The sequence below is a fragment of the Muscardinus avellanarius genome (genome assembly GCF_963383645.1).
Source record: "Muscardinus avellanarius genome assembly, chromosome: 6".
NCBI classification, from domain to species: Eukaryota; Metazoa; Chordata; class Mammalia; order Rodentia; family Gliridae; genus Muscardinus; species Muscardinus avellanarius.
Genome location: NC_137791.1, coordinates 16,341,898 through 16,366,732, shown reverse-complemented (window position 1 = coordinate 16,366,732; position 24,835 = coordinate 16,341,898). Strand labels below are relative to the sequence as shown.

Genomic DNA, 24,835 nt, shown 5'->3' with positions numbered 1-24,835 from the left:
TTACAGGCATGTGCCACCACACCTGGCTTGAAGCGTAATTTCAACTGCAACAGGAAACCTGTGATACCAGTGAAAGCGATGACAGATGCAAATGTATATATGGAAAACTTTCTGAAAACTGTTAGCCGATGGCTTTTCAAAATGATACTGGAATGTACCAGCGAATCTCCGTAAAATAAAATCTCTGTTAGTAGCACAGGTAACAATGCAAGTGTGTAATTTAAAATTCTCACAGCAAACAAGCACAATCAAGTTAGAATTTGATATTATTAACTAGTATTGATTTATAAAATTTTCTTGCTCTTACAGGTAAAATCCCATTACAGCAAACAGATAAAAGCATCTCTGGAATGTTTGTGAGCTGTCTGCATCAGCTCAGAGAACCATGGCTCATAGAGATTATTCTGTGGATTGTAACAAAGTCTACGTAATATTTTTTTAACAAGTGCTTTGACGGGTCCTAGCCCAGTAATAATCTCTATTTGCATCATAAAAGTAATAAGGCTTAAAAAGCTCATAACCCTTTTTTAAAAACATCTTTTGGTCTAATGCGCAAAGCATCCTTCACTTTTATATTGTAAATAAATGTACCTAATTGATGATAATGTCATTAATAGTCTCACAGCTGTTACTGGCAGTAACTAGCTACTGATTATCATTTTCCTGTTTCTTCTTAAAACAGTTAAGACAACTGCCCTCCGATGCTGTCGCTCTAAGCCTTCAAACTATTCAACACCAAATGTCAAAGGTGATCCAATGAGAATATCTTAGAGCTTGGAAGTGGAAAAGGAGCACAGAATATGGAGGGAGATGGCAGGGGTTCAGGCTTGGGACAGCTTTATATTCCCTCAGTCAAGCACTGAGCTCCATGTACCTTTATTTAAAACTCTGTCAAAGCCACGCGTGGTGGTGCACGCTTGTAATCCCAGTACTTGGGAGGCTGAGACAGGAGGAGGATCACAGGTTTAAGGTCAGCTTCAGCTACTAAGTGAGGCCCTCCGCAACGTGGCGAGACCCTGTTTCCAAATGAAAAATAAAATCGGTCTGGGAGTGTAGCTCGGAGGTAGAATGCCCCCGGGGTCCCATCCCCACTTCCACACAAAAAGAAAATTTTGTCGAGGCTTGGCAAAGTAGTACTCTGTTGTTAGTAAGAAGATTTGAGAGTTTCAGAGTTTTTAGCAGTAGATTTGATTCCATCCAATTTCACCAAAACCCAATTTGTGCCATCCCACAGAATTTGCCATATTGGGATTTTACCGGTGTGATTAATTTCTCACACGGATCCAAAACCACCACGACACACTCACTGCAATGGACTCGTTTTGCTTCCAAAATCTTCTAGCAGGAGGTATTCCTCTCCTTCTTCAGAAACAAAAGATGACCCTTTGCTGGTTTACAATCACACAAGAAACGGAGCAAGGTCACCATTTAGAAACCAGTCAGTCTGTAAGCAAGTCACACTGTGAATCTGCGGTCTCCACTGAGAACAAGAGCCAGGTTTCCAAGGGAGGGGCCTTGGAGGGGTGGCTGTCCTCTGCCAGAGACGGCTCAGACTGTGTTTCTCCAATGAGCTCTCCTGACTGTTAGAAATCATTCACAGGGACATAAAAACCTGAAACCTCAGCCTGCAACATCATCCTACTGAGGGGGCTTCTTTTAAGCCTTCAAGCCAAGGTGGAGAAAGTATAAAGGCAAGAGTTTCTGATGGATGCCGACACGCCCCCACGCACACGCACACCTGCAGGCCTCTGTGGGTGACTCACCTGGTGGGTTCCGGCTTCTTGCTTTGACAGTTGATCAGCAAGAGGTAGTCTTGAGGATCTTCCGGGGTGCCAAGAGTTTCGGGGTGTGGCGGAAGGCTGATGAGCTGATAGGAGGGAGGTAGCGCTGTGGCGGACGAGTCCACCTGGGCGGACGGTGGCGCTGCATGGACTGAGAATCCTGGATCGGCCGGTGCTTGCAAGGAGCTGCCAGGTGGCTTCACAGGATCTGCAAAGCCCAAGCTTACTATCACCGTCTATCACATTTTAAGAATTGTTGTTAGACAAAGCTGTTTTTTCACACTGAGGATTAAATGGTTTCAACACACACAAATAGAATGAACGTGACACTGTCCATTAAAACAAATATTATGGAAATGGCAATATTTATTTTTTTTGTTTTGTTTTTTGGTGGTACTGGGGATGAAACCCAAGAGGCTTTCTACCTCTGGACTACACTCCCAGACCTATTTTATACTTTATTTGGAAACAGGGTCTCACGAAGTTGCTGAGAGCCTAAGTAGCTGAGGCTGGCTTCGCACCTGTGCAATCCTCCTGTCTGAGCCTCCCAAGTGCGGGGATTACAAGCGTGTGCCACCACACCTGGCTTCAAGGTTTATCATTTATAGAGGAAGTAGTTAGGTCTTCAAAGAGATCTGAAGAGTACGACTCTCCCTCTAGCCCAGGGGTGGAAGAAGCCCACAGTTAACCTTGCCTTAGACAATCTTTAGTTTGGGGGCTACTGAATAAAGGTGTTTTACAATCTGAACAGAAGAGACAGAATTTTTTTCTTCCCCACAATGCTGGGGATCAAACCCAGGGCTTTTCACATGCTAGGTAACTTCTCTACCACTGTGCTACATCCCAGCCGGACACAGATTGTTTTCCATGACAATAAACAGGGCTTCCTAAGCCAAGCCGCCATTCCAAGGAGACCCATTTGACCTTATGGCCTTGCCAGGCCCCCGCTGCTGTGAACACCAAGGTCTGCTCTTTGCCCTACATTTGTTTTGCTATTTGTTCTTCCTACTTTTCACCCACTGGGGAGAAAGTTTCCTAAGAAACTTTCTGAGACTATAGTTAAGATGAATTCTATTCGTGTTTAGGGGAAAAAGGCTTCTTTAAGGCCCCTTCTGCCCTCAGCTCTGGACTTTTTTTTTTTTTTTTTGGTCCTAGGGATGAAACCCAGGGACATTCGACCTCCGAGCTACACTCCCAGTCCTATTTTTTATTCTTTTTTTTGAAACAGGGTCTCATTGAGTTGCAAAGGACCTCACTAAGTAGCTGAGGCTGACTGCGACCTATGTGCGCTACTCCTGTCTTAGCCTCCCTAGTGCTGGGATTACAAGCCTGCGCCACCACACCCGGCTATTAGTGGACTTTTGTAGCATTTTCATGAAAAAGGACTCAGTCATTGAAGAAGCAATTTATTAAGCCTTTACTATGTTCTAAAAAAAACATGTGAAAACTGTGGAGTTGGGCATGGTGGTGTACACTTAGAATACTAGTGCCTGAGAGGCTGAGATAAGAGGATCCAGGTTCAAGGACAGCCTCAGCAACCTGGTGAGACTTTCAGCAACCTAGTGAGACCTCATTTCAAAACAAACAAACAAATAAATAAAGGGCTGGGTGTGGCTATGCGGTGGAATGCCTGTTGGTTCAATCCCCAGCACTACAACACACACACCCACGTGCACACCCACACCCATGTGCACACACACAGATGAATTGTGTAGAAAGCACTATTTTGAAAATGAGTTGAAAAATCTCCAAATAAAATCCTTCTGTAACTATTGCCATAACTTAGTATAACTATAAGGTCTCAGAAGGAATATGCTCTGTCTGTTTAAGACTACAAGGCTATAAATAACCTAGAAAAAGGCAAAAGTTCATACACGAGTAAACAAATTTGTCTGCTCCCCATTTATATTTGAACAGAGAAAGCTGGTCGAAACTGAGAATTTTCACAATAAAACATTACGTAAAAGATGCTATAAAGCAGTAAGAGGACTAATATTTTGTCAAATAGAATTAAATGTAGGTCCTTTGGCCTAGTAGTTCACTGGAAAGGGGCTAAATGTCAGCTCTGTGCTCTTTAGAAACTTAGAATACGCCTGCACACTTTTGGTAACATCTTTACGTATTTAAGTGCAATATTCATGTAAGTACCAGGGAAGTCTTTTTAGCTCATTTTACAACTCTTTCTCTTAGTACTGAAGGTCAGTTCCTAATTGTGAAGCCTGGATGTAACAGTGTACCTTTGACCGTGGGTCCCAAGAGTAATCATAAAGAACCAGAAATACCATGCTTATTGTGCCTTATGTGTTACAGATGCTAAGAACAAACAAACAAACTAACTAACTAACTAACTAACTAACTAACTAACAAACAAAAAAGATTCCATCTCAGAGAAGAAGCTCTTTGGGTGCTTTCTGTCCACTGAAGGACAGAAGGTCAAGGAGCATTTCCAACTCCATGAGATACATTCACCCCACATATGGTTGGGGATTTGCTTCTCAAGGACTGTGAGCCCTGCTAGATACTAATGAAGTTTGAAAATGTCTTTCCATGAGACAACTTGGCCTGACTGAAGAGAAGTTGAGCGAGCTAATTTCTGACATAATTTCGGGATGGTCCATGCAATACCAAACAGGCTTAGCTAACCAAATCTAACTCCTCATGCCAAGAGTTAATGTTGATGGAAGATGAGAACACAAATAATAACATTAAAAATTTCTGGACATTTATAAAGCAATGTCCTAATTTCAGTGGCTACTCATAAATACCTGTCACATCTAGGAGATATTAACTATAAAATGATGTATATAGCACACTAAGAGATGTCTTACTCTATTGATTTAATCGTGAGTATACAGAGATTTAATTTAAAAGGATCTAAAATGCCAGAGATTAAATAGTGACTCAGTCAGCCGGGCGTGGTGGCGCACACTTGTAATCCTAGTACTTGGGAGGCTGAGACAGGAGGATCCCAGTTCCCAGCCGGCTTCAGGTACTTAGTGAGGCCCTCTGCAACTCAGTGAGACTTTGTTCAAAATAAAGAATAAAAAAAACCAAAAATTGGTCTGGGAGTGTAGCTCATAGGTAGAATGCTCCTGGGTTCCATCCCCAGTACCAAAAAAAAAAAAAAAAAAAAAAAAAAAAAAAAAAAGTGACTTGGTCAATCCTGTAGATTTAAGAGAACCTTGAAAAATATCTTTTTTTTTTTGGGTGGGAGAGGGTATGGTAGTAGGGATGGAACCCAGGGGCATTCTACCTCCAAGCTACGCATCTAGTCTTATTTTTTATTTTTTTATTTTGAAACAGGGTCTCACTGAGTCGCAAAGGGCCTCACTAAATAGCTGAGGCTGTCCACGAACCACAATCCTCCTGTTTCAGCCTCCCAAATGCTGGGACTACAAGCGTGTGCCACCATGCCCAGCTAAATATCTACCTTTTAAAAACGAGTTAAAGAAAAATATATACTACAGTGAGGAAAAAAAGTGATCAGAAAGCAGTTCCTCTATCTTACAGGGTTCATTCACAAATACATTTTATATACTTTCTCTTTTCCTCTATAGTAGAGGCATGATAAAATTGAATATTTCAGTTCAATTTTAGTTCTGACCAAAACTAAATACTGAAAATACTTCGCTAAACAAAATCATATGAATTCTAGCTTTGCACTGTCATGTTTCCAACAAGTATTCCAGGTGATTTTCTTATGAATAGACTTTCCCTTTGATATTTTTCTTTTTTAATTATTTATTTATTTGGATCATATTGACAATGGCATACATTCAGACTGTGCTTGGTGCCCTCTCCCCCACTCCTAACAATGAGTGTCCAGGTTGACCATGCTACATTCACACTTACACACATATTCGAATGCAGCTCCTCCATTAATCAACCTCAGCCTTCTTCCTCTCCTATCCTTCCATTCTAGCTTTGCTGAGGTTTCCCCTCCATTTTCTGGAGTCCCTCTGGTATCCCTAATACTCCCTAGTTTGGGCATATTAGAGAAAACACATGTTCCCCTCTCTTTTTGTGCCTGGCTGATCTCACTTAACATAATGTTCTCCAGGTCTTTCCATCTTGCGAATGGCATGATTTTATTCTTCTTTATAGGTGAGTAGAATTCCATGTGTGTATTTCCCATAATTTTGCAATCCATTCTTGATGCCTCCACTAAAGGAATTGAGTAATTCATTCAACATGCGACAGAAAATCACCCAGCTGGCTCATCCTGACTGACCTTGTTTTACTAATACGATGGGACCATCTTGTTTTTGAACTTTTGTTTCTCCCACTGTGAATAACGAAAGTATTTTGACCTCCATAAATCTGCAAAACCTTCAATGTTCTGAAAAGAGGCTTGGATTCAAAAGCTCCTTTTTCAAAGATATCTTGTTCACAATATGTGAAGACTATGTACTCCCAAGAGACAAGAACTAGAGAAAACTCCAATTATGGTCACTAACAAGCTCACGAAAAGGAAAGAAAGACCTTAAACCACCATTACAAAGAACTCCAACCATTCCAGAAAACACGCGCCCACAGGAACTTTACCAGGGTACAGGGACCACTCTACCATGCGGACTCCAATAATGCACTATCCTCAACATTTGGTTTTGGGGGTCATTTTACTTATGTGAATATGAGGGTATGCTCAGCTCTGTGTGTGTGTGTGTGTGTGTGTGTGTGTGTGTGTGTGTGTGTATTTTTTGCAGTACAGGAGATGGAATTCAGGAACATTTGACCTCCAAGCTACACCCCCAGCCCTATTTTTTATTTTATTTTGAAATAGGGTCTCACTGAGTTGCAAAGGGCCTCACTAAGTAGCCGAGGCTGCCTGTGAACCGTGATCCTTCTGCCTCAGCCTCCCGAATGCTGGGACCACAGGGGTGCGCCACCACGCCCAGCGAATTCGCTTCATAGCAGAATACTGCAAAGCTGATGTAAAAGACTCATTTTTGAACCATTAACTTACTGTGTCTGAAAATACAGCCACAAAACTGTGGTGTTGCTTCTGTTCTTGTCAGGAGACAAGATAGAATTATTTTCAAGATAATCTGTGTCTGCAGATCAAATATTTCTTAGTATTTCTATTGTTGAAGTTTTACTTTTATAAACCACAATTAAAGGTGAAGGCTACTCTGTAACCTTAATTAATAGGTCTAAGTTACTCTGTTTCTACTGATTACTGATTTATCTGGTGTGTGAGAGATCCGGGTCTCACATTGCAAATAAGAGTGTATAAAGAGTATTCATTATCATTAATATGAACAGGAACATACTTTCACTTCTGGATATAACATCTGTATGGAAGAGCACTTTATACAGGTAAATCTAACAAACGGATACAAATAAGAAGCAGCTACAGGACCAGCCATCAGCAAGCAAATATTTTTTAAATTATTTAATCAATTCAAGACCTTCAGCCATTACACAACACGGTCAAGACGCTCTCCTTGATGGATTGTGAAAACACTCACGGAGATGTTAAACCCTTCAGCAAAGTTGCACACACCACCATTCTTACTGGAAGGTACAAGAGAAAACATGAGGATGGCTGGGGGCTTTCAGAGTTCTACATGCCAGAGACCCCAACGTAGGACACTCATGAAGCAAGGTCTCGGGGTGGGGGCTTGGAAATATATAGTAAAACAGAAAAACCAAACTCATTCCCTGGTTATATTGGTCCTTGAGAAAATGCAAATTAAAGCCAGGAGAGAGCACCACATACCTCCCAGAATGGCTGAAATTAATGACTCACTGACAATACCAAATGGTGAGATGTGCAGCCAGGGAATGCCCTTACCCTGCCGGAAGGAAAGCCACTGGTAAGACGGCAGTGGAGAATTAAAAGTACTGGAGCTAACTGTGTACACACACTCACACACATATCCATGTACATGTGTACACATGCGTACACAGATTCCCTTCATACACACACAATTTCACTCATGGCTATATATGCAAAAGAACTAAGTGTCAATGTCTATCAAAAGACACCTAGAGGAATGTTCACCGAGGCTTCATATTAACACTGGAGACAGGCCAAATGTTCTTCACCATTCAAACCAATCAGTCATATGTGATAAGCTCGCACATGGGCTGCTGCACAGGATGGAGAACCACCATCCACTGAGACAAGGATGGCTCTTACAAACCGAATGCTGGAAAAGAGCAGCCAAATGCAATGGCCCCATGTGTATGAAGTTCAAGAACAGGCAAAACTAAGCTAGACATGCTGGCTCATTCCCATAATCCCAGCACTCAGGAGGCCGAGGCAGGAGGGTAGAGAGTTCAAGACCAGCCTAGGCAACTTCGCAAGACGCTGTCTCCAAATAGGCAAAACTAAATTTATGGTGCTAGGAGGGAAAAAAAGAAAAAGGAAAAAAAAATTACATATGGTGAGAGGCTTTACTGGGGAGAGGCACAAAAAAGCTTTTGAGGGGATGCAAATGTTACATTTCTTTTCTTCTTCTTTTTTGTTTGGTTACTAGATTGAACCCAGGAGTACTCTACCTCTGACATACCCTCCAAACCCCTTTTACTTATTTTTTATTGTAGTATTGGGGATGGAACCCAGGGGCATTCTACCTCTGAGCTACACCCCCAGCCCTATTTTTTAGTCTTTATTTTTGAAACAGTCTCACTGAGTTGCGAAGGGCCTCGTTAAGTAGCTGAGGCTGTCTGCGAACTGAGATCCTCTGGTCTCCGCCTCCTGAATGCTGGGATTACAAGTGTGCAGCACCATGCCTGCCCCCCCCACACACACTTTTACTTTTAATTTTGAGCCAAAGTTGCACAAAATTGCTGAGGCTGACCTCATATTTGTGGCCCTTCCATCTCAGCCTCCCAAGTACTAGGATTACAGGTGTGTGCAAACACACCCGGCTACATGTTCCATTTCTTCATCTGAGAAACACTGCATAGAGTGCATATATGATCTATATCTTTCACAGTGGTCATTTGTACCTCCATTAAAAAGTAAATGAAAAGAAATTTAAGTCTCTGATTGAGAAAGACTATGGGAACAGACACATATAGATATTCTTAATGTTAGGTTGTCTACTCCGGGGAAGAATATCAGATAGAGAATTACACCTTTCTATTAAATCGCTATAATGTGGGCATTTTGAGGAAAACAACTCCGGCAACTTTCTAATCTTGCATCCTAAAATTAGCCCAGCACCTGTGTTTCATTAAGTGAGCCCCTCCGGCCCTGGGCCATGCTTTCCAGGGCTTGTTTAGCTGATTTCATGGCTTCCACCTTGGTGTGTAGAAACAAAAATAAATCTGCACATTTCCAAGGAAAACAAAAGGAATTATTTTCTACCCTCGAACCTACTAAAGAAAAGCACTCGTAGGAACCGCACACAGTTCAACAGGCCAGAGTTTAAAAACAGATCCAGCCTGCCAGCATTCTGAGTGTTCAATAATAGCCGTGGTCACCTGGGGCAGCGGAAATAACAGGGTAACGGTATTTTGAGAGGTTCCTGGAATCAAAACACAGGTCAGAGTTTTCCCCTTTCCTTTTGTTTTGAGGGCAAAATAGTTATTCTCGCAGGGACTGGGGATATTTATTTTCTCGGGCTGTGATAATCAAGCAGAGTCTGTTTCTTTCCACTTCTGGTCTACAACCAGAATAGCGAATAATCATCTGGTGTTACTAGCCAAGAGTGGGAACACACTCAGCACTCCACAGAGGGGGAAGCCAAGGACTCCGGGGACAGACTAGGTAAATAACAAAAATACCCACCGCTGTTCAGTGGCGGGCAGGGAATACTAGCTGGAATCATGAGACTACCAGGGAGGATGCCGGGTGGGGGTGAGGGAGCTCGCCAAGCAGGGTGTGTGTGTGTGTCCTTAACCACTCTGAACTACATAATGACATAAGATCACAATGCACCAATGAAAGTAATTTTAAAAGAGAAAATATAATGCAGATGATGAGGTAGAAGAGACATTCTGATTCTTAGCTTGCCATACTGAACTGGATAAATACGATTACAAAGCATAACAGCAATTGGTTCTCTGCTGTTTAGAATTTGAAACAAATCTTTAGGTGTGTGTATTTCTTTTTTCTTTTCTTTTCTTTTTTCTTTTTTCTTTTTTTTTTTTTGTAGTCCTGGGGATTGAATCCAGGGAGGGTCTTATCAATATTAGGATAATTTTAAAAAGGTATCTACTAAAAATCAACGGTTACATATGAAAGCACAGTTGTTAATTTAATATTTACTTGTTTATTGGGACTGGGGATTGAACCTAAAGGCATTCTACCTCTGAGCTACACCTCCAGCTCTATTTTTATTTTGAGACAAGGCTCACTAGGTTGATGAGAAGCATAGTTGCTGAGGCTGTCCTCGAACTCACCATCATCTTGTCTCAGCCTACCAAGTACTGGGATTACAAGCGTGTGCACCGTGCCCAGCTTATATACATTCATTTCTAACTGTGGCTTTTGGAAAGATGGCCAAAATGTAGTGAAAAATCTAAATAATAGAATCTAAAATATAAGTGCAAGCTGGGCATGGTGATATTCTATTTTTTAAATTTTGGTGGTACTGGTGGTGGAACCCAGGGGTATTCTACCTCTAAGCTACACCCTCAGTACTATTTCTTATTCTTTATTCTTAAACAGGGTCTCACTGAGTTGCTGAGAGCCTCCCTAAGTAGCTGAGGCTGGCTTTGAAGCTGTGCGATCCTCCTGTCTAAGTCTCCCAAGCGCGAGGATTACAAGCGTGCGCCACCACGCCCGGCTCATGGTAGAAGGTTTATAAAGTAAAAACAGACATCTGATTCCAACTTCTAAAAATCAACAAAACTTTCTGGTAAGTACAAAACCAAAGTTCTCGGTAACGAAAGAAACTTCTCAGTGACAGTCACATGGAGTAATGTCAAACTTCCCCCTGGCCTTCCCCTGACCTTCTAGGGACCGAATCAGGTGCTACTGCCATCAGTGTTATCTATTATTTTTTTAAATTTGTTATGGTGCTTATCAGTGGGTATTGTGATTCCTTACTTATCTGCATTTCCTACTAGACTGACTATAAATTCTATGAAGAAGTATGTTCATACACTTACACAGCATTATACATACATACATGTGTGTACTTCTCAACCCCTATAATGTATCATTTTGGGTACTTCTTAGAATGAATTATTTCCCACGAGATGCTCAGTTGCATGTCTGTGAGGTTTGTCTGTGAGTCTTTTTCATCACCTAATATATGGGTCAAATTACCAGAGCCTCACAGAACATTATCAAACTCAAATAATCTGGTAAACTAATGAATCTATCCTCTAAAGTAAACCAAGCTTTTCTTCTCCTCAGAGCTGAGAGCATGTCCATTTACCTCCTGGATGATAAGAAACATTCTAAGTAGCTAAACAGACCAGACTCTGTTGTCTTAAAATTTGAAGAGTGAATCTTATACACAAAGCACTTAGAAATTCTTATCTTAGATTGTGTGTGTGTGTGTGTGTGTGTGTGTGTGTGTGTGTCTCTCTCTCTCTCTCTCTCTCTCTCTCTCTCTCTCTCTCTCACTGGGGATTGAATTCAGAGGCATTCTACCTCCAAGCTCAATCCCTAGCCCGATTTTATTTCTAATTTGAAAATAGGATCTCACTAAGTTGCGAAGGGCCTCACTAAGCTGTCAAGTCTGGCTTTGAACCTGCGATCCTCCTGTCTCGGCCTCCCACGTACTGAGATTATAAACCTGCACCACCATGCCTGGCTATCTTGGGGGTTTTCAACTCTCCTCATTCCTGAATAGGCTTCCCAAAATTAGATATTAAGATTCCTTTACTGAAGAATGCACATCCTCTAAAAGAACACCTTATTTCCTTTGTTAAATCTATTAAGGAGGATTATAAAAGAATAAAAAGACATGGAAGAACATCTCCTACTTAGTCTTGCAGATCAGCTCACTCTACACAGACAACCTCTGGGGGCAGTAGTTTGCTCTTCCACGCCCCAGACATTTCCAAATTCAAAAGGTAGTAGATAAGGGCACAGCAGTAGCAACAAAACAATTAGAAGATGATAAATTATTTCAACAAAAAACCCACCACAATAAAGCTAATGTGGTGTCTAATCCAGCAGTTATCATTACTTACTAGCTGTTAACCCTAAAAAGAGAGCTATCTCCTTTGTAATTTGAACTTTAAAAACCCTCCACTGCTATCAAATATACACTTTTCATATAAAGAACAAAGGGAGTTTAACCAGAGTTAGAAATAACATGTCCCAAAAATATTTATCAAACAACAACAACAAAAAGGTATTAGCCTGGTGCCCTTACTCTGTGAAAATACTTAGTAACGTCATGGACACACCTGATGCCTTCATTCCCCTTGGGAAACAATGTCTTGAGGCGCTTTCCTAGATGTCTGTTGAAGAGCTCTACCCACCTTGGCTAATCTGGATGGCTACCCGGCTCTCTGAGCGCCCACCATGTTAGCGTTCACAATTTCTTCGAGGAGCTTCTCTGCTTGCTGGGCCCAACCCCAGCTGTGGGCTCCTTCCCCAGGGCTGCTGACCCAGCACGGTGGACAGAGCACGCTGACCTGTGCTCATGAGGTCACTACTATGTTTCCACCCCTCCAGCATTACTAAACATGAGTATTTAGAAACACGCTTTTATTTATCCATTTATTTATTTTTCCGGTACTGGGGATAGAACCCAGGGGCATTCTACCTCTGAGCTACATCTCCAGCCTTATATTTTATTCTTTATTTTGAAACAGGGTCTGAGTTCAAAGGACCTCACTAAGTAGCTGAGGCTGGCCACTCAGTTCCTTCCTTATTCTCAAGTGTAGTTTTGCTTTCTGCTGTTTGAGTTATCCCAGGTCAACCTTGGTCTGGAAATATCAAGTGGAAAATTCTAGAAATTAATGGTAAGGTCTAAACTGTATGCCTTCTTGCATTCTCCCACTCCATCGCACCTGTGAGGCGAACTGTCCCTTTGTTCAGCGTATCCACTCTGTATATGCTACGTGTCTCTTAGTCACTTAGTAGCTGTCTTGGTTATCAGAGCGACTGTGTAGTACCCTGGCATCACATTGACTGTGTCCAAGTAACCCTTATTTTGCATAATAATGGATCTAAAGCACAAGAGTAGTGAAGGTGGCAATTTTATTACATCAAATCGTTGTAAATGTTCTATTTGATTATTACTGTTAATCTCTTACTGTGCTTAACTTATCAATTAAACTTTATCATAAATATTTACGTACAGAAAAAACATAATATAGGTAGGACTTGATACCTCAGTTTCAGGCATCTACTGTGGTCTTGGAGTCCCCCATGGATAAAGGGGGGTTACTAGATAGCCATGAAGACAATAAGATAAAAGACCTCAGTTTGCTTTTATTTCTGACTCTTGGTTCTCCATAAATCTGTATTAAAGTCCCTTACCCAGGCTTTGAGTGTATTTTCAAAAAGGAAGAGAATGCCACTTGCAGAATTCCTCTAGAGGCCGCCCACCTCCGCTCAGTCATCCCACACCTGCGTTCCTTCTTGGAGACCTGTGAGCAGCCTCTCACTCACAGCCTTCTGCTCTGGTCAAGTGAAATTCTATTCCACCTAGGCGTCCATTCTTCGGTTCCTTCCACCTGGAAAGCTCTGCAACCTCCCTTTCATTCGTATGGAAATACTACAGCCTTTAAAAGTCTACAGTCTGTAAGTTGGCTCCTTCCTCCAGAGTTTTTCTCTGTTCCCTCTTACCCAAACCTCCTTTTAGAGCCTCTGCTCAGTAGAATTCATTTGTTCGGTACTTTTCATTGTGTTTTGTGACTGATTCTCATTTGCCTTTCACCTATTCCAGAACTTCAAAATCACAAGAGGCTTTTTTAACAACGTCTGAAGAGTTGGATTAAGCTGGGCACGTTGACACAAGCATATAACCCCAGCACTTGGAAGGCAGAGACAGGAGGACAGCGGGTTCTAAGCCAGCATGGGCTACTTAGTGAGACTCGGCTCCAAAATGAAAACAGCGAGGCCCTTTGCAACTCAGTCAGACCCTCTGAAAAATAAAGAATAAAAAATAGGGCCGGGGATGCAGCTTGAAGGGAGAATGTCTCTGGGTTCCATCCCTAATGCCGCAGGAAAAAAAAATAATAATAATTAATAAAAAATAAATAAAAAGGGAGCTGGAAGCTGGGCGTGGTGGCACACGCTTGTAATCCCAGCATTTGAGAGGCTGAGATAGGAGGATTGAGGTTCTCAGACAGCCTCAACTACTTAGTGAGGCCCTTTGCAACTCAGTGAGACCCTGTTTTAAAATAAAAGAATAACAACAACAACAAAAAAAATAGGGCAGGGGATGTAGCTCAGAGATAGAATGTCCCTCGGTTCCATCCCTAGCACTGCAAATAATAATAATAATAATAATAATAATAATAATAATAAAATTAAAAAGGAGGTGGAGGTGTTGCTCAGTGGGAGAGCACCCCTGAGTTCAATCCCAGTGCCACCAAATAAGTAAATAAATAAATAAATAAATAAACTGGATTTAAACACAAGAGTTGACATTTTTAATAGGTAAAAAAATAGTCAAATATCAACAGTGAGCGCTAAATGGTTCAACTTACTATCTGTGCCAAAACTCCGTAAATGTTCTTAAATACGTCCTCTTGTCACCTTTTTTCTTGGGACAATTATTCACACACCGCCACACAATGGTTAAGTTTCTCTCTTTCTAAAACCTATAAAAAGTTTCCCTCCACACTGATTAGAGTTCAGGGCCATTTCCCAAATGCCAAGTTCCTATCATAAAATGAAACATTACTATGCGGAGCTGATGCTGGGCGTGGTGGCACACACCTGTAATCCCAGTACTTGGGAGGCTGAGACAGGAGGATCAAAGGTTCGAGGACAGCCTCAGCAGCTCAGTGAGGGCATCTGCAACTTAGTGAGACCGTGTTTCAAAATAATAATCATAATAATAATAAAAAGAACTGGGGCTGTAGCTCAGGGACAGAATGCCCATAGTTCTATCCCCAGTACTATATATATAAAAAAAAATGCATAGTTGAAATAACAAGGAATTTTATGACATTTGTAGAAGGTAGGAGAAAAGGAAAACCCAAGGTGAATAATGAAATATTGCACTGACCTTCTTCTGTAGGATTAAACCCGCAGATGTCACAAATACAGCGGACCCACTTATTCATCTCCTCTTCGCTGTCTGCTACCAAGTAGAAAATCCGGTCAATAGTGTTGATGTCAAAAATGTAGCTGTTTTCAAACTCCTTCTTGTTAAACGTCAATCCAGCGTCGACTTGCTGACATAAATTTAAATCAATAATACGAATAGGCTTCTTGGCGTGATCATTTTTGTAATATTCCAAGACATCTGGATCTCCAGTCAGACGCCCACTGCGTAACACAAACCATCTCCTCTTCCATGCCTAGGAGAAAACAAAATGCCCACTTAGTGTTAATTGGGGAGAATTTTATCCCAAGGAGGTCGCATTTATTAAACCAATCTTATAAATGCGTGGTCCAGAAAGAGTCGTAATTTTCTTGTTTCCATACGATGACCTCCTACTCTGAACAGCAAAGCTTTTCAATGTCTGAAATTAACTTAATGACGTACATATTTAATATCTTCTCTCAGTTCTTTTGTGATATACCGTCCAGGCTTGGTTTTTACAAAATATAAAAAATACAATGCCTTCAACAAATGGTGCTGGGAGAAGATGGACATTAGCATGCAGTAGAATAAAGTTGGACGCTGTGCTACGTTAAATACGCCAGGTGCCAAAGGAGGAAGACTGATGAGATTCCACTTATCTGAGGGACTTCGAGTGGTCAAATCCACGGAGACGGAGGGCAGAACAGCAGCTGCCCGGGGATGTGGGGAGGGGACTGGCGAGTGAGTGTTTAATGGGGTCAGAGTTTCAGGTGAGGAAGATGGAGGTCATATTATCCAGTCATATGAATGTTCTTAAGTAACTTTATACTTAAGAAGAGTTGAAGTGGTAAGCTCTATGTTATATATATATTATGCCATAACTTTTTAAAGTAATTACTTTCATGCCTTAGTATCACATCATAAAAAATACACATAAAGGTGCCTCTTTAGAAGACTCCAACAGTTTTTTAAACTATAGGATACCCCCCCCCCGTGTGTGTGTGTGTGTGTGTGTGTGTGTGTGTGTGTGTGAGGGGGGGGGAGGAGGAAAAAAATGGGTTTAGAAGCTTCCCTGGCTCTTTGCCTGGAAAGAAAGCAATGGGCTGTCTCTTTTGCCCAGTCTGTTGTTCTAACACTACACAGAGAAGACCTGTTTTCTGGAGTACGGGATACAACTGTTTTTAGTCTTTCTTTACCCATCAATCATATATTGGCAGTCTGGACCTATACTATCTACAGTCTCCCCCTACAAGTTGTTGGTTTTTAAATTGTTTTAAGTTACATACTATGCCTAAAAAACACTAAAATTCTTTTACTTCACCCTCTCTAAACCCTATGTTCATAAAATAAAGCAGAACCAAACGACTGTCTCTTCTTCATCCGTCTTTAACTGCAACATCCGTGCCTAGAAATAAAAGCCAGCCTTACTTCTCCTGCAGGTCCATTTTCAGGAGCAGTCTGTCAATGCTTTCAAAAGCCCTATTTCAGCACATTCCAGTCATCTACTAATAGACATTCTACACTCTTAACAGAACATGAGAGGTAGGATCCCCCAGAGAGGACACCCTGGAAGTAGACGGTTTAAGGAACGGGGCCTCCAGTGGACCCCATGGAGCTGCATGTCTCACTGTTCAATCCACCCGGTGCTCATGACTGAACACTGCTCACAAGGCCTCGATCCTCTAGTTTTGGAGAATTTTAACCAGAGACTACAGGCCTCTTGTCCAGTGATAACCTGGGATCGTGACAGCAGTCAGACCCAGAATGCTCACGTCAGTGCTGGAAACAGAGGACAATTCCCCCCATCATAGTGTTTCTGTGTCTTCATTTATGTAGGCATCACCATTTATAAGAAAATATCTTCTAAGTTTAAATTCATCAAAAGCAATACGGCATCATGTGATAGGTTTTCTATGTGTTTTATGTTTCATAAAATTTGGCAAAATGTAGGTATACAAAAGGCATTGTAGTACCAACTTAAAAAAATGGCTTCATCTTATTCTGAAAAATTACATGGGAGAAAGAAAAAAAGATGAGGAGTAACTAACATTAATATACACTTCTTGGGCAGGTGTTTAGTCTTAGCCTTCTTCCCCACCAAATTTTATGTTAAAATCGGGTATGAACTAATTTTTAGTTGTTCTCTAGTGGTGGCTAGGAAGCCAGGACAAAGGTCTGAGGCAGAGACAGAGAAAATGAAAAGAAATGAATCTACACAATTCATAAACCAAACCATTTAGTATTTAATAATTTTCACAATTGATAACCAAAATAATCTGGCTAACAACCTGAGGCTTAATATTTTGAAATTTAAAAATATATCCATTAAGAAAATTTAGATACATTAAAAGAAAATCAATGAAGTATTCAACAAATTATTTAAAAATATAGTGCTAGGTAGTTATGCAAAGAAAGACAAGTTTTGAACTTATAATTCCCACAGTAAAGGTGTTTACTAATTGTGAAAAAAATTTTAATATATGTGAAAATACTGTAAACATAGCAACCTTGGCAAAACATCTGCAGAGATATTGCTAAGTGGACAAGAAGTCCTTAATGGAAGAACTTATACAATCCCTTTACAAGAAATTTATTAGAAAAACCACAAAGGCCTAAGAAATTATGTGTTTCTTTAATAATGCCAGTATTTCAAAATAACTTCTTAATCTGACTTGCAGCTCAAAGGAAAAAATACAGAATTGGTATCTAGAAGGGGAAGGCAGAGTTCTAGACATACTTTTAAATAATATTAAAAAGTCACAACATGCTAAACTCACATGAATTTGGCACTGGGCTGTAAAAGTCCATTCATTTCATCTCTATCTGTTTACATCAAGATAAATGAGAATCATCTCTGAGTAGAATGAGGTAGCCACAGATACTGCTGGACCTGCCCCCCGTCCCCACCAAGGCTCATGTGCAAATGGCTTGATCCCCAACACACTCAGGGCTCAGAGGTGGGCCTCTGGGGAAGCGACTGGGTCATGAGCCTCTGATATGATCGCTGGATTAATCCGTTGAAGGGCTCATAATTGAATGGACTGCTGGGAGGTGATGGAAAGTATGGGGAGTGGGCCTTGTTGGAAGAATCAGGTCACTGTGACATGCCCGGGAAGATTCTATCCCGACCCAGCTCTGCCCCTTCTGCTTCCTGACGGCCATGAGCGGAGCAGCTCTCCTCTGCCATGACCTCCCACCAAATAATTCTTTCTTTACGTTTACCTCAGGTATTCTGTCACGGCAATGGAAAGCTAACTAACACATTTATCAAGCAGTAAGTTTGAAAACGTAATGAGAAGGGAAACGAAAACAGTATTATGTTGTTTTCCGGGGGCCATTAAGAAATCCTCTTTTGGTGAGTGATTTCTCGAGATAGCGGAGGCTCTCTCATTAAATACAGAATTAACTTTCTAAAACTTTAATGTCTTGCAGAGAAATCTTTCTAAAATGCCTTACTACATAATTCATCGAACATAATTCCTCCATCCCCTGATGGTTCCGACTAAGTAGCAGAGGCATCAATTTCTCTCTTGCATTTCAGTGAGGATCTCAGAGGCTGGTGAGCTGTGTGAAGAGTCACCTGCCCACACCAAGGAGTGTCACACGGCTGTGCTTGCACGGCTCTTATACAATCTTTTAGATGCAATTTTCAGTCTTTTCTCTCTTAATTGTCACTTCTCTTTTTTGATAATATGGGTTATAGGAAGTCAAACTCTTTCCTGCTTCAGAGACTCCGCACATGCTGTTCCCCGAATCCATTATATTCTTTCCCCTAGTCTTTGCCTGGGCAACTCCAACCCGAGGGCCTTTTCTTCCTTGACGACCCTCGACCTAACCATCCTGGGTGTAGTTGTAAGACTGTACTGCTTGACTATGTAGTATTACAAAGATTCTACTACTACTACTATGCAGTATTTATAAAAGTCTGTAATGCAAATTTTCTTTTTATCTATTTGTTTAGCATCTAATCCCTAAGCAGACTGCAAGGTCCAAGAAGATAATGGCCGTGTCTGCCTTTATCTGTCAACACACCCAACACACTGGCTGCACAGTACATAGAAATGTCTGTAAAACAAAACAAGTAGAAACATTGGTGGGACGAACACGTAAAACCCCCTGAAGGGAATACATTTTTTTAAATTTTAGAGACTACTCAATTCACTGTCTGGGCCTTTAATAAAAAGAAACACTTTCCAAACCTCTCACACTTGAGAGAAAGAGCTCCAGGAGCAGACACATGGGGAGCACAGCTACGACGCTCTGAGACAAGAACAAAAACAGAGGCGAATGGAAGGTGTCCTTTAGCTACGCGTGTGTCGCCTTCGCACTTCGGCTAACCGTGGCTTCGCTCACCCATTCCTCTGCCTCCTTGTTGAGATCACACTTTTATTAATGTTCATAAAAGCCCTTAGCAACTAAAATAGCCAGGACATAAGTAGCAATCACTAGATCTACCGAGCGAGGGGCTACTGGGACCGAGGCGACATTGCACAAGACGAGAATCCTTGCGGCAGGAAGTGACCACATTAAGACAGGGAACTCTCGCCAAGCAGCACCTGCTACTTATTATTTATTTTTTAACTTGGGTACCAATGTGAACGTCTCGGTCTCAAAATGAGTCACTCTCATTGAATCTGGCACCGGCGTAACTGGAAAACAAAAGCGATTACATAAACTACACACTTTAATAAGGCAGATACAATGGTTCTCTGGATTATGGTACAAAGCACAATTCAGCCACAGAATAAAGCGTGATGCCTGACAAGAGGACTGAAATCAGCACCCTTGCTAATCACAGCACAAAAGCGTCTCTGTGTTTGCTCGGAGCACAGAACGGGCCTGCATAAATCAGTCTTTGTTATCTGAAAATATCTGGGATTCTTAAAGTTTGTCCTATTTTAATCCTTGCTGCCTTGGTAGCCCCAGAGAGAGCTGCACACTGGCCTCGCCAATCCTGCTGAGTAGTAACAGGCAGAAAGGACAAGTTTTCTAGAAGCCTTCAAAAACAAATGCTCAAAGCAACGTTAAGCAAAATCCATGTGGAAAAAAAAAAATCATCTGAACCATTAGACTTCTGTGATGAGCAGGCAGGAACGATGAACTCTGCAATGAACGTGCGCGTCTGGAGGTTTGCAAGTGGGAACTTAGGCGTGAATATATTTCGCTGGCATTTCTTACATGCAGTAGTTGCTCCAACTTTTAAGTTGAATTAATTTGATGTAGTAACCTACTTCATCAGCAAGTCCGCACGCTGACGTACCTTAGAAAAGCCACACTCTGCTATCGACTTCCTCTGCCTAGAAGCTTAAGCCCAAACTCTCTGGCAGGGCACACATGGCCTCCCAACTGACACCCAGCCTCTACTTCCAATCTTCCCAACGTCATTTCTTGCTTTCTCTGCCTTCCAATCACACCTCAAAAGGCTTGTACTCCCCTGATCCTCAGCTCTGTCCAGCCCCTGGCTCTGACACAAGCTGCCCCTGAGTGCATACCCCACGCCCTGGCTTCGGCTCAGCCCCCTCCTGGGTACCACCCCGAGCTGGCTCTGAGCTCTCCCCAGCTCTAGTGCCTGTGAGACATCCCTCTATTTCCTGAGAGCTGGTGCTGGACCTTTCCACCTTTCTCTCTTTCTTTCTTTCTTTTGGTGGTACTGGGGTTCCTGGAAACCCTCTATCTCCGGGCTACACTCCTATCTCCGCCTCCCAAGCGCGGGGATTACAAGCGTGCGCTACCACGCCCGGCTCCACCTTTCTTATTTCTCCTGCTACCCAGCCCCATGGAGGCGTGTGGTCAATGTCTGCCGAAGGTGCAATACCTAACTCTTGGAAGCCGGAGGGCAGTATGGAAGTGCTTCGCTATCTGTGCATCAGGCAGATGCTGACTTGAGCGCAATGTGGCCAGCCCCTTCGAGAGCGGTCAGGGAAGGACAGAAATGTATGAACAATGAACTCACTTGTATTTGAAACTCTACAGTTTCAAAATACGAAAGGTATTTTTGGACTTCACTTTGGGGAAAGAAAAAACGTTCTTTTAAGTACTTTCTGCATTTAGACTAATTGGCTATACTGAAGACAGATATTGAAGCTCTGTCTGAAAACATGTTTGTCGCACACTGTGGGGTGTGGGTACGGTCATACTGACAAGGAAATACAGACAGAATGCCATTAAGATGTAGGAAGGGACATTTCAATCAGGAGTAGTCCCAAACCATTACTTGTTGTTTTATTATTAACAATTCTGAAAAATATGCCTAATTAGCCTAAATAGAAAATAGGTTGTTAAAAAAAAAAAAAACATTTCCACTGTTGCTCCCTTGTTTTCTGAGTTCTCTGTGGTACAAAAGGTGGGGCGCGTGCTTGGTTTAATGCTTGCCAAGGCTCCTAGCCCCTTCCCGGTGCCTTTCCCGAAAACGCTAATTATTGAAACAGGCAACATGTGAGTGTAAGGGCCAGAGAAAGAGCAGAGCTCAGGGCAGACCGGTGTGCTCAGCCCTGACTGCACATCAGACGTATTCCAAACACTTTACTTCAAAAGAAGAAAAATGAGATCTCATAGCTGGGCATGGTGGCGCGCGCCTATAATCTTAGTACTTGGGAGGCCGAGACAGGAGGATTATAATTTCAATGCCAATTTCAGCAACTTAGACCTTGTTTCAAAATTAAAAAAAAAAGGGGGGGGGCAGGGGTACAGCTCAGAGGTAGGATGCCTCTGAGTTCAATCCCCAGAAACAAAATGATGCCTCAATTCAGACTCCGTCGTGTCGGGGCGGTTGTCATCCTCGGCACAGGTAGCTTCAAAGGCTCAGAAGATGTGCCACCAAGACTGAGAACTTCGGTTCCAACCAAAGAGAAATGCACTGCTCCTTAAATAGAATCGAGAGAAACCAGGGTCCTGTCACGACAGCGTCTCATTCTTTCTTTTCTAACACCTTCTGCTGTGCCAGGGCTGTCTAGATCTTCCTATTTTTTGCTCATAGTATTTATCCTACTGACAAATGTCTTTGAACGGCTTTCAAACCCCAGTCCATTCTCCAGAACCACCCACGCCCTCCACACCCAGCCATCAATCAATGCGGTGCCCGGGCCTACGGTGGCTCTTGCCTCCTGAGGGGCAGAGTGGAACAGGCTGATATTTGACGTTCCCCAACTTTCCAAATGCTTATGAACTGTTTTCTTTGAAAGCCAGGCCATTCCTTAATACCCCTCCCCCTTTTTTCTTTTGAGAGAAAGTATTTCACACACTGTCAGAGCTGGCAGGCTTGATAAGATGCTTTTGAAGTTTCTGTTCACCAGAATGACTGCAGAGAAGGGAAGCAGAAGTCTAACGTTGTTACTGAAGCCCGACTCCTGGAGCGACACTCCTGGAGCGGGATGGCATACCATGGCGTGTGTACCTCCTCTCCGGTCCTCTCCTCCACAGAGTTCCAAGGTGGGCGCCCACAGGGCTCTGTCACTTCTCCGCAGCTTGACATTTGCTTGTGCTTTGAAACACCCTCACCCAGCGAACTCCTACTCATCCTTCAAAACCTGCAGCTCAAGTCCTCTTCTTTAAAGCTCCCCTCGACCTGCCGGCTTAGCGATTGTTTGAGCTCTTCTGCGCTTTCAAGCCAGCAGCAACATTCAGAAGCCCGTTAGCAATCCCATTCGCGTACGCGCCTGCGATCAAGTGACAGCTGCTTCTGATTCTCTCAATAACTGAAGTAGTTTTCCTGGACCCAGTGAGTGAGTGAGAGCAGCGATTTGGACAATCCTGAGCCAGCTCGCTTTTGCCCTTGGAGTTGCAGCAGGGTTTTTGCTAACCCTAGAGCATCCCAAGAAAGCGTAGGAAAAGACGCGCAGTGAAACATTTCCGCTTCAGGACTGTTTTTTTTTTTTCTTTTCTTTTTTTCCCCAGGGCCTCACACATATTCTCTGCCACCAAGCTACACTCCCAATCCACAAATGCTAGTTTTTAATAAGACAGGTGTTTTGTTGGCACTGGGGATTGAACCCAGGGGCACTCTACCTCGGAGCTTTATTTTTATTTTGAAACAAGGTCTTGCTGTGCTGATGAGTCTCGCTACTTGCTGAGGCTGTCCTCGAACCTGCGGCCCTCCTGTCTCTGCCTCCCACATACTGGGATTACAAGCCTGGGCGACCACACTCAGCTATCAGATAGGTTTTTAATGTACATTTCATCAGCAGGGTAAGGGTTAAATAAATGCAGGAATGACTGGACAAGAACTCTATGCACAATGCTTATAAAGTGAAATAGATCTCTATATATGAAAAATATCCACAAGATAATTGTTAAATGAAAAAAAGCAAGCTGCAGAATTGTACATATGGCATAATTCTATTTGTCTGAAATAATTATCTGTTTGTGCACATATGACAGACTATACTTAGAGAATAGGTCTGAAAAGATAAATAGCAAATTGTTTACTGTGGCAACTCTATATTTAGTGGGGGCTGGGAGGCCAGATAAATTTCACATTTTTATTTTACATTCTTTGGGGCTGTCTGATTTTCAAGGAGCTTCTGTTTACTACTTTTAGGATTCCAAAATTCTGTCATGCCCTAAAAGTGTATAGCTAACAATGTTCTAAAAAGGAAAGTCAAATAATTTGAAAAAATCAAGCAATGGTGTACACAAAAAACAAAGCACAAAGGTTTATATGTGTACAAAAGTGCCATTTTCTTATTCCTCTGTAATCAGTGAATGAATGCAACCTTTCTTTTAAATATAGAATTCCAGGATACATCTGGAATGAGTCTCAGTCAGGAAGCAGCTTAGACAAGCAAAATATAATGACTTTGTTTTAAAGATGGGGACTTTGGGGGTTAAAAACAAACAAACAAGGAAAGTTGGGAACACTTAAAATAGAGGAACACATTTCTTCTCTTCCCCTGAAGTGCAGTGGCTGTAACATTTCTATTGTTCTAATTTTTTTTAGAAAGCCGTATCAGTTTATAATCACATTTAGATATCTAAATATCTTTAGAAGCACCTTGGGAATTACTTTCTTAAAAAATAATAAATTTCTACAAAATACCAGTAGAGTAAATAAAATAAAGAAAAACAAATTAGCCATGAAGTGGGGACAAAAGAAGGTTGGGTGCTTTAAAATACTTGCGTTGTTTTCCAGGAAGCACCAGCCTTTTCTCAGAGAGCAAAATAAGGAAAAAACAGGCTGAGTGGAAGTTTCCACTCCACTGCCTCCATCAGTTTGGTCATCTGTCCCCCCTCTCCCCCCACACAAGCCTAAAATTTCCTGTTTTCAAACCACTGTCACCATTTTCTAGCCTAATGCTATCTGTGCTAACTTTAGCTTAGTAATATAAACAAAAGACTGGACTGAAAATAATACAGAACAATGCCTAGATCCCGGCTCTCTGCCGTCCGTAAACTCGTTAAATATCAGAATCTACATCCATTGCCTGGACGAAAGCCAAGGAGCTAGAAATGACATGATTTCAAAGTTCAATAATAAAAAAAAAGAAAGCCTGAAAAACAAAACCAAATTGAGCTCCAACACTACAGTAGTTAGGTGTGTGTGTGGGGTGTGATTTCAGGGATTTGAAATGATCAGCACTAGTGTATTATAATACACTTGTCATCACTGTTAAACTGATGAGACCTCGAGGCCTGGCCCTAAATTCTACATAGAACAAAGTGCACGGCACTGACAAAATCACCTTAGCACTTAATATCCATGAAGTAGTTCTTATACCTTATCCACGCTATGGACTGCTTAACAGCAAAATTTTTCCTAGAAAAAGTTTCAACGGTTTGCAGAACCCCTGAAGCCAGGTGAAAACCCCCTGAATCAGGACTTCACTTTAATACATTTTGGGGGTGTGTGTGTGGTGCTGGGGATTGAATTCAGGGCCATTTTACCTTCCAGCTACACCCCCAGCCCTATTTTATTTTTTAATTTGGAAACAGGGT

The 24,835-nt window shown here is 41.9% G+C and overlaps 1 protein-coding gene across 2 annotated transcripts in view; it reads right to left on the bottom strand.

Annotated features, from left to right (window-relative positions):
• GAB1 (GRB2 associated binding protein 1) overlaps positions 1 to 24,835 on the bottom strand; it is a gene marked incomplete at both ends in the record, with an annotated part of 130,265 nt that overhangs the window by 28,595 nt on the left and 76,835 nt on the right. For both annotated transcript variants that reach the window (XM_080697882.1, XM_080697883.1), the window contains 2 exons: positions 1,764 to 1,989; positions 14,885 to 15,179. In XM_080697882.1, the coding sequence (XP_080554008.1) occupies positions 1,764 to 1,989; positions 14,885 to 15,179 (521 nt within the window). The remainder of the gene's footprint in view (positions 1 to 1,763; positions 1,990 to 14,884; positions 15,180 to 24,835) is intronic.